The following is a 10437-nucleotide window of genomic DNA, read 5'->3' on the forward strand; positions in this document are numbered from 1 at the left end:
TTGATGGTGGGAATGTAAATTGGTATAGCCACTGTGGAAAACAGTATGGAGGGGCCTCAAAAAATCAAAAATAGAACTATTACATGGCCCAGCAAATCTACTTCTGGGTATATATCCAAAGGATACAAAGTCTTATCTTAAAGAAATATCTGTACTCCCATGTTCATCACAGCATTATTCATAACAGCCAAGACATGGAAACAATCTATTTTTATACAACAAATTATTATTTAGTCATAAAAAAGAATGAAGTCCTGTCATTTGCAACAACATGGATGGATCTTGTAGGAATTATATCAAGTAATATAAATCAAATAGAGAAAGACAATTACTGTATGATCTCACTTTTACGTGGAATCTATAAAAACTGAAGATAGATACAAAAAATAGATTGGTGGTAGCCACAGGAAGGAGATGGGAGAGTAGGAGAAATGAGTGAAGGTGGTCAAAATGTAAAAATCTGACAGCAAATAAGTCCTGGGGAAATATAATTTTTGGCCCAGTGACTACAGTTATCTGTAATGTATATATATTTGAGTGTTGCAAAGAGAGTAGATAATTTTTTTCACAATAGTAAAAGATTCTTATCAGTTTCCACATTTAATAGTCATACACAAAAAAAGATATTTACAATTGTAAGTAATAATGGAAACATGATTAACCTAACAGTATAAAATAACTGCATACAATTTGAGGAGTTAACTAGAGTGACGTGGTAACTGCACGTGCATACATGCATATATTTTCATCTACTCAGCCAGTTAATGTCTTCTGGTGTGCATTTAATCCATTTATATTTAAGGTAATTATCAATATGTGTGATCCTATTACCATTTTCTTCATTGTTTTGGGTTAATTCTTTGTAGGTCTTTTCCTTCTCTTGTGTTTCCTGCCAAGAGAAGTTCCTTTAAAATGTGTTGTAAAGTTGGTTTGATGATGCTGAATTCTCTTAACTTTTACTTGTCTGGAAAGCTTTTGATTTCTCCATCAAATCTGAACAAGAGTCTTGCTGGGTAGAGTTTTCTTGGTTGTAGATTCTTCCCTTTCATCATTTTAAATATATCATGCTATTCTCTTCTGTTGAAGGGAATTTCTGTTGAGTTTCTGTTGAGAAATCAGCTAATAATCTTATGGGAATTCCCTTGTATGTTGTCATTTTCCCCATTGCTTTTTAATATTTTATCTTTGTTTTTAATTTCTGTCAGTTTGATTACATTGCGTCTTGGTGTATTCCTCCTCAGGTTTATCCTGCCTGGGACTCTCTGCACTTCCTGGATTGGTTGACTATTTCTTTTCCCATATATAGGTAAGTTTTTAACAAAAACCATCTCTTCAAATATTTTCTTGGATCCTTTCTCTCTCTCTTCTCCTTCTGAGACCCCTATAATGTGAATGTTGGTGCACTTAATGTTGTCCCAGAGGACTCTTAGGCTGACTTCAGTTTTTTCTTTTTTTTTTTTTTCTATATTCTGTTTTATAGCAGCGATCTCCACATTATGTCTTCCAGGTCACTTATCTGTTCCTCTGCCTCAGTTATTCTTCTACTGATTCCTTCTAGTGTATTGTTCATCTCTGTTTTGTTTGTTTAGTTCAACTAGGTCTTTCATAAACTTTCTTACATCTGCTTCATTTTTTTCCCAAGATTCTGAATCATCTACACTATCATTATTTTGAATTGTTTTCCTGGACCTAGCTCCACTTTATTTAGTTATTTTTCTGGGGCTTTATCTTGTTCTTTCATCTGGGAGATAATTCTCTGCCTTTTCATTTCAGTTAACTTTTGTGGTTATGGTTTTCATTCAGGAGGCTTCGGGATTGTAGTTCTTCCTGCTTCTTCCTTCTGCCCTCAGGTGAATGAGGCTGATGCCAGGGACTGGTGGTGGGGAAAACTGGGTCTTATTCTTGTGGGCTGGGTAAAACTTTAATCTAATTATCAGCTGATGGGGCAGGTGGGGCTAGTATTTTGGCCTGAGGCAACCCAGCCTTGGAGTCTACAGGCTCTATGGTAGGTCTAATGCCTCTTCCAAGAGGGCTCACTTGCCAAGGAGCACCTCCCAGGACTGCTGCTGCCAGTGACCCTGTCCCCACAGTGAGCCACTGACAACCCACACTTCCACAGGAGACCCTCCAACACTAGCAGGTAGGTCTGGTTCTGTCTTCTATAGGGTCACTGCTCTATTCCCCTGAGTCCTGGTGCATGCAAGAGTTTGCTTGTGCCCTCCAAGAGTGGAGTATCTATTTCTTCCAGTCCTGTGGAAATCCTGTAATCAAATCCTGCTGGCCTGCAAAGTCAGATTCCCTGTGGATTCCTAGTCCCTTTCCCAGATTCCCATATTGGGAAGACTGACATAGAGCTCAGAACCCTCACAACAGAGGGAGAACTCCTTAGGTTTTATTCTTCTCCAATTTGTGGGTCACCCATCCAGAAGGTATGGGATTTGATTTTATCATGATTGTATCCCTTCTATTGTCTCACTGCAGCCTCTCCTTTGTCTTTGAACATGGGGTATCTTTTTTGGTGGGTTCTAGCATTCTCCTGTTAATGGCTGTACAACAGCTAGTTGTGATCTTGGTGTTCTTACAGGAGGAGATGAGCACATGTCCTTCTACTCCACCACCTTGATTTGATCTCCTTATTTAACATTATACATATACACACACACACACACACACACACACACACTGTTGTTGTTGTTCAGTCACCGAGTCGTGTCCAACTCTTGGCGACCCTGTGGATCGCAATGCGCCAGGCCTCTCTGTCCCTCACTATCTCCCAAAGTTTGCCCAAGTTCATATCCATTAAATCAGTGATGCCTTCCAGCCATCTTATCCTCTGACATCCTCTTCTTCTTCTCCTCTCAATCTTTCCCAGCATCAGGAACTTTTCCAATGAATCGGCTGTTAGCATCAGCTGTTCACATATATACGTATGTACATATATATATATATGTATAGGGCTTCCCATGTGGTTCTAGTGGTAAAGAAACTACCTACCATGCAGGACACAGAAGAGACATGGGTTGGATCCCTGGGTCTGGAAGACCCCCTGCAGGAGGGCACGGCAATCCACTTGCCTGGAGAATCCTATGCACCAGGAGCCTGGTGGTCTGCAGTCCATAGGGTCTCCAAGAGTCCAATACAACTGAAGTGACTTAGCACCAGCACCACACACACACACACACACGTGTGCATATATACATATATACATGTGTGTGTGTGTGTGAGGCTTCCCAGGTGGCTCAGTGGTAAAGAATTCACCTGCCAAGCAGGAGATGCAGGTTCAATCCCTGGGTCAGGAAGATCCCCTGGTAAAGGAAACGGCAACCTATTCCAGTATTCTTGCCTGGGAAATTCCAAGGACAGAGGAGCCTGGCAGGCTACAGTCCATGGGTTGTGAAGAGCTAGACATGGCTTAGTGACTTAACTTATATATTTACTTCCAAAGTAAATATATATATAATATATAAATACATATATTATACATTTAATATAATTTAATTGTAGTTATTATTAATAATTGACTGTTGTTAGTTAATATTAATATTTAGTATATATATTAAATATATATAACACTTTATATATTATATAATATATATACATATATTTACTTTGGAAGGGGTAGAGAGGGGGACAAATGGTGTAAGGGTGGGCTCTGGGCACCGAGATTATAAAGATAACACAGAAGTCTGGGACATAACCAGATCTGGGATGGGCTTCTCAATTTCCACTAGCAGGCATTCAACACTGCTACAATTTTTTTTTTTTTAACTCAATGCTTAGACAGCTTCCTAATTAGTTTGCCATAACTCAAGGAGCAATTCTGATGATATCTGTTTTCTTCATGACTTCTATTCTTCTAGCTTTCTCAGCAGCTGTCTCACCTCCCTGGGTATTCCCTTAGCTAATGTCCACGCACATCTCCAGGAGCCATTTTTCGAATCTCTGTGCCCCTTCATCCCTCCCCACCTGTCAAACAGCTGTCTTGCAAACATGCTGCTTTCCCTGATGCCTCAATGCTGTTCGCTCTGCCCTTTTCATTTTGACACGGTAGTTTTTATTTCTACAAGTTTGAGTGGGTCTATTTTATATCTCTCATGTGTTTTTAATCTTTGGAACATATAGAAAAGTTATAGTAGTTTTTTTAAATGTCCTTGTTTGCTATTTCATGTCATTTTTTAATCAGTTTTAATTGATTTATTATGTTATATTTCCCTGCCTCTTTGCATGCTTGGTCATTTTTTCCACTTTATTAAGATATAATTAACATGTCACATTGTGTAAATTTGTGTATCATGAGTTGATTTGATACACTTATATACTGCAAAATGATTACCATGATAGCATTACTTAACATCTCCATTATATCACATAATTAGCAATGCCTGGTAATTTTGGATTGGATGCCAGACACTGCAAAAAAATTTAACTCTTTGGATGCTGGATACTTTTGTATTCCTGTAAATATTCTTGAGCTTTTTTCTGGATTCAGTTAAGTCACTGGAAACAATTTGATCTCTTTACTCTTTTAAGGTGCTTCTTAGGTGGGACCATACCATGTTTGGTCTAGTGCTAAATATTCCCTACAAGTGAAGTAAGACCTTTCTGAATGCTCAATACCCTGTGATTATGAGGTTTCCAGTCTAGCTGGAAGAACAAGCACTAATCCTGGCCCTGTGTGAGAGTACTGCTCCTTCTAGTCCTTCTGGGTCATTGTTTTTTTTTTTTTTTTTTCCCCCTCGGTCATCAGGGCATTACCTCAGAGGCATAGAGAACAGGACTTAGCTGAATAGGGACTCTGCACTCTTTGGAGCTCTCCCTCTGTACAGCACTCTGCTCTCTGGATTCTCTGTCTGGTGAACCCAAGCTGCTTCAGTATCCCCAGATTCAGCTCCACCTACTCAACTCAGGGTCTACTGAAGCCCACCTGGTGCCCCAACCTCTGCCATAGCCCACAAACTCTCTTAAAGCAGTGAGCTGGCAATCACACAGTTCGTTTTCCTATCTCTCAGAGATCACTCTACTTCATTGCTTGATGTCTATTATCTCAAAACAATGTCCTTTCATGTATTATATACAGATATTTTGTTCTTCCAGGCAGAAAGAAGCACAAGGTATGAAAGTGGTTGGAATAAGGTATGCTTCACAGGGCAGGACTCTACATTATACTTTGTTCTTTGCACCTATAGTACCTGATACACAGCAGGTGCTCAGTATGTGCGTAGAGTGAATGAAAGACGGCCCAACTTCTTGAACAGTTGGGATCTAGGAATTTTTTAAAAGATAGCACTGAAACCCTGACTGTAAGACAACAGTCTGCTTTATCTCTCTCTTGGTCCCTTTCATGCACTTTCTCCTCTGGTCTGCATGAGCTTTTTGGAGTGCCCACAAATATCCTCTCATATCTTTTTCAGCATGCAATTCATTTTTCAAGGTCCAACAAAATTTGCATTCTCTATATATAAACTTGTCTTGCCAAGTGTTTTCTACTTTAAAACCAAAAAAGGTATTACATTTCGTGCGCTGCCTTGTATTGTTTCATTTACATGTATGCCTTTTGTTCTCCCTCACTACACTGAAGGGGTCGGGGATAATATGGTTTCTGTCACTTATTCAATGTTCATGAAATACAATGTGTTTGGTGACTATATCAAATACACTGTCCTTTGGATCCTATAAGAAATGTATGAAAACTATACAAACAGCATCCTGTCTCTCTCTGTAACTTGTCATCTGCAAGAGAAAGGTGAAGGGAATAAGACTCTTGATCCAAATAATCTCCATGATTAATAATCACACTGCTACCTGGAAAAGATACCTGTTGTTTGTCGACATCATCTCCTCCCTCTTTTGTCACAATTACTACTTCCCCTTTGGGGACCCAAAGTCTACCTCTGCAATCTCAAGGGGAACATCCTTCAGTGCTCTTCACCTTCCTCTGGTCTAAGGATGGTCATGAAACCAAAGAGGGTTAGGCCAATCTAACTCTCAGAGTAACAAAGCAAACAAAAGGCCATGGTTGAGGTAGATCCATTCCAGAACAGATTCTGAAAGGACATCTGTCACTGGATCCCTTAAGCAGCCCTTGTTTGAATCCTTTCAGAGGATTAGGTGTTCATCTACCCTGTAGCAGTGTTAGTCTCTCAGTCGTGTCCAACTCTTTGTGACCTCGTGAACTATAGCCCACCTCTGTCCATAGGATTTTCCAGGCAAAAATACTGGATTGAATTGCCATTCCCTTCTCCAGAGGATCTTCCTGACCCAGGGATCGAACCAAGGTGTCCTGCTTTGTAGGCAGATTCTTTACCACCCGAGCTACAGGGAAGATCTTTTATCTTTTTATCATCTACCCTATATCCTTTCAAATAAATCCCTTTCTTCCTTAAAGTAGCCAAAATTGGTTTGCCCTTGCAAACAAAGAACCCAAATTAAAAAGTTTTTGCCTCTTAATTCATTTAGGTGTCTGGGCCTAGGACATGGCACATAGTTTTTAGCTTTCTCTTGGGTGGGAGAAATCATATCCACAAATACCAAAGGTAGGCAACTGTTCATACCTAAAGTGACCTAGCTACGTAGCTATTGGTGAAACATTACTCTCCAATTGTTTGGTAAAACAAATTTCTAGGATTGTACTAATCCTAAAGCTAAAAGTTACAGACCCAAGAACCCGGAGGCAGCTTAGCACCAAGTAAGAAGCATTTACTGCACACATTTTTATGTCTCATTTTCCATTTAGATACTCATTTTCTCCACATATTTTCAGTTCATGAATCTCACCCTTTAAAAATTCAAAAACAATCCATTTTCTTTAAATATATGAATCTCAAATCTACTTTCAGGTGTTACAGTTTGCTTTCCACTTTTTCATAGTGGAAAAAACATGGTTTTTAGTCCTATCATTAGAAACTGTTTGGTCTTTATTTAGTCAAGATAATTGAACTATGGTCACTATTTGAACAAAAATCTAAGGTATTGTAGGGCTCGAATTGTATTTCAAGTGTCTTGCGTGATGCATCTCATTCAGTGGCAGGATCACAGTAATATTCCTATTAATTTATTAACTTAAATCAGTGTTTTAATATAACCATCAACTTTGCTTTTTCTCAAGAGCAAGAATTTTGTGTCAATGGGTAATCTAGTTAATTCTGGCCACAAATACATGATTTTCCTAAAAATGTTTTAATACACTCAAGCAAAGACTTTTACAGTTAGGCTGCACTCTGTACACTGAAACTAGTGCAGTGGCTTAATAATCTGGTTTGGATCCATTTGAGTAAGATTTAAAAATCCCTTCACTCCTACCAGGCCTCCATTCAAAACATCACATTGTTTGTCTCCAATGTGGGTTTCCGGGTGATGACAGCGACAGATCTGCCCTCAGAGCCAAGGCCGGAGGCCAAGAGGAGGTGGACTCGCTCCTGCTCCCGAGGCCATGCGCGCATCGCTGGCCTCCCCAGTGCCGGGACCCGACACGCGAACGCAAGGGCCGGGTGCCCCTCCTGCCTCCTGTGCCGAGAAAATAAGCCCACGGCCAGCAAGGCGCGGACCCCGCCAGCGCCCCTGTGCCTCCTCCCACACACCGCAGCCCGGTGGCCGCGCGCAGAAGGATCCCCTCCGCCAAGGCTGCTCCCAACCCCATCTCTGCCCAGGGCGCCCAGCATCAGAGGAGGGGGATGCGGGCCGGTCGCTCGCCACCTGCCACTGAGCACTCACGTCCTCCATGACGCCGGCCGCCGGAGGCCGCAGCCGGGCCGCCCAGCCTCCGCACCTGCGCCCGCTCCTCCTTCCGGGACACGCCCTGGGACCCACCCTTTGCTTTCAATTGGCCGAAGCGTAGAGGCGGGCCCCTCCTCCTCGCTCCAGGGCCCTGCTTCCGGCGGCCGTCCCAGACCCGCCCCTCGCCCTCGATTGGCAGAGGGGCAGGAGTGATTGGTCCCGCCTCTCTCGTACTATTGGTAGACTCTGAGGGGGCTGACCCGATACCTCGATCCTGAATGGCCGAGGAGAAAGGGGGAGTGATCCTTCCTGCAGTCCATCCCTGGGGGAGGTGCTGCCTCTGGGAACGCTGCGGTGCCTACTGACTGCTAAACCTGTGCTGGTGTCCTAGGTTGGCCAGAGATTTGGGTGCTAATGGATGCGTTCTAAGCCCAAGAATTGAATTATTTTGGGCCGTCAGCTGCTTCTTTGTAAAGCATTATTTTTTCTCAGCTTTTCTTAGTTATTGTTTGCAGCCTAGGTCTGTGCATAGAACCAGCGGTAGAATCCCAGGTTTTCATTGATAGCACAGAACTCCGCCAGCAGAGGAACACAAACAGAATAAAAACTGGTTTCGAGGACACAGTTAATGATTTCACCAGTAGGAAAGGAGGCAATAAGGGGTTTTCTTGGACTTTTTATTCCAAGTGAAATTGAACAAGAATTTTATGGCATTTTTCTGAGAATACACTATCATTTGTTAAAATGTGAAAGTGAAAGTGAAGTCGCTCAGTTGTATCCGACTCTTTGCGACCCCATGGACGGTAGCCTACCAGGCTCGTGGGATTCTCCAGGCAAGAATACTGGAGTGGATTGCCATTTCCTTCTCCAGGGGAAATTCCCAACCCAGGGATCAACCCCGGGTCTCCCGCATTGGAGGCAGACGCTTTAACCTCTGAGCCACCAGGGAAGCCTGGTTAAAGTGTAAAGAAAGTTAAAATTTTTGTCAGTATCAGCCCCCATTCTATTGTGATATTGTAGTAATACACTTTCATACTTTTTAATGCTCATTTGTACATTGTGTATGGTGTAATCTTGTTTATACCATTGTTGAAATAAAATTATTTAAATATCAGCCAAGAAAAAGGTGGAAGAGCAAGCAGATCAAGCTAGTCAATCCTAAAGGAAATCAACCTGAATATTCATTGGAAAGACTGATGCTGAAGCTAAAGCTCCAACAGATTGGTCACCTGCTGTGAAGAGCTGACTCATTAGAAAAGATTCTGATGCTGGAAAAGATTGAGAGCAGGAGGAGAAGGGGACAACAGAAGGTGAGATGGTTGGATGGCATCACTGACTTGATAGCTATGAGTTTAAACAAATTCAGGAATGTAGTGAAGGACAGAGTAACCTGGCTTTCTGCTGTCCGTGAGGTCACAGACAGTTGAACTTAGCAACTGAGCAACAACAAAATAAAAGATGAACTTTTGATCTTTAAAATCTCAAGGCAACTTTAAATCTTTAAAATTGTCTGAGACTCTATAAATTATATCTCAAGAGCTTTGTCTAGATGTGCACTTCCCCTAAACATTTTATTTTAAAAGTTTTCAAACCTGGGAAACTTTGAAAAACTAGTACAGAGAACATCTGTGCACCTCTCATATTGATTCAACAGTGGTTAACATTATCTCAACAGTTAGTTGCTCTGTGTGAGGACTCATGCTTATGTGTGTGTCACATATTTTTAAATTGAACCATTTGAAAGTAGATTGAGTCCAAAATGAAGATGTTTCTAGATTGTTCATTGCCTAAAAGGAAGGTATTTTCATGTTAACTGCAGGTTTCCCTGGTGGCTCAGATGGTAAAGAATCCAGCTGCAAGAGACCTGGGTTCCATCCCTGGTTGGGAAGATCTCCAGGAGAAGGGAATGGCAACCCACTCCACTATTCTTGCCTGGAGAATTCCATGGACACAGGAGCCTGGCAGGCTCCAGACCAGGGTGTCACAAAGAGTTGATCACAACTGAGCGACTTTCACTTTCCTTCTTAACTACAATAATATGATTATACTTAAGGAAACCCATAGTAATTCCATATTTGCAAATCCATGGCAAAAATTTCCAAATTGTCCTGCAAATGTATGTTTTGCTGCTTCCCTTCACCCAACCATATAGGATCCAATTGTCGGGAAACTGTGTAATTTCCTCGGTTCTGTCTCACCACAGCAAAGGTTTGAACAGTGGACCAGTGTTACAGCTCCATTAGAGCTCAGAGTTTTATTCCACAAACAAAGGATAGTACACCCTCGAGGCGTGAGGGCAGGCCAAAAAGAGAAGCCCCAGCCCATCTTAGCTCCCTCTTTTTAAATGTTTTGTCTCCTCACCCTCTGAGCCTGTGCTATGCAAATTAGGGCTAGCCAGGAAGGGGGTGTGTTTGTTTCGCCTGAGGTTCTCATTTCTGTCTGCGTATTTTTCCTTTGTTCCCTTTGCGTGGGCTTTTCCCTTTCTTTGTCTTTTTGCCACCACCACTTTAGACTCCTTTTTCCTATTCTAACTACCTAAAATTCCCCCCTCAAGAGATGGGAGGCCCAATTCTTTGGGAATAGGGGCACCGAGGTCTCTCTGGCTACTTCCTGCTAAGTTGGGTCGGCAAGGGGGATTGGCTTCCCCTCTTGCTAGTCTCAAACCTCAGAGTCCTTGTAGTGGTATCCGTCTAAGGGTGAGTGATAGATGTTTTCTGCAGTTGG

At 41.9% G+C, this 10437-nt stretch overlaps 1 protein-coding gene across 2 annotated transcripts in view; it reads right to left on the bottom strand.

Moving 5' to 3' along the window:
* The window catches only part of TMEM192 (transmembrane protein 192), a 29929-nt gene extending 22144 nt beyond the window's left edge, over positions 1-7785 (bottom strand). For both annotated transcript variants that reach the window (XM_005217429.5, XM_005217428.5), the window contains exon 1: positions 7711-7785. In XM_005217429.5, the coding sequence (XP_005217486.1) occupies positions 7711-7719 (9 nt within the window). In that variant the 5' untranslated portion in view covers positions 7720-7785. The remainder of the gene's footprint in view (positions 1-7710) is intronic.
* Between the last annotated feature and the right edge of the window lie 2652 nt (positions 7786-10437).

Source organism: Bos taurus, chromosome 17 (assembly GCF_002263795.3).
Source record: "Bos taurus isolate L1 Dominette 01449 registration number 42190680 breed Hereford chromosome 17, ARS-UCD2.0, whole genome shotgun sequence".
Classification (NCBI taxonomy): domain Eukaryota; kingdom Metazoa; phylum Chordata; class Mammalia; order Artiodactyla; family Bovidae; genus Bos; species Bos taurus.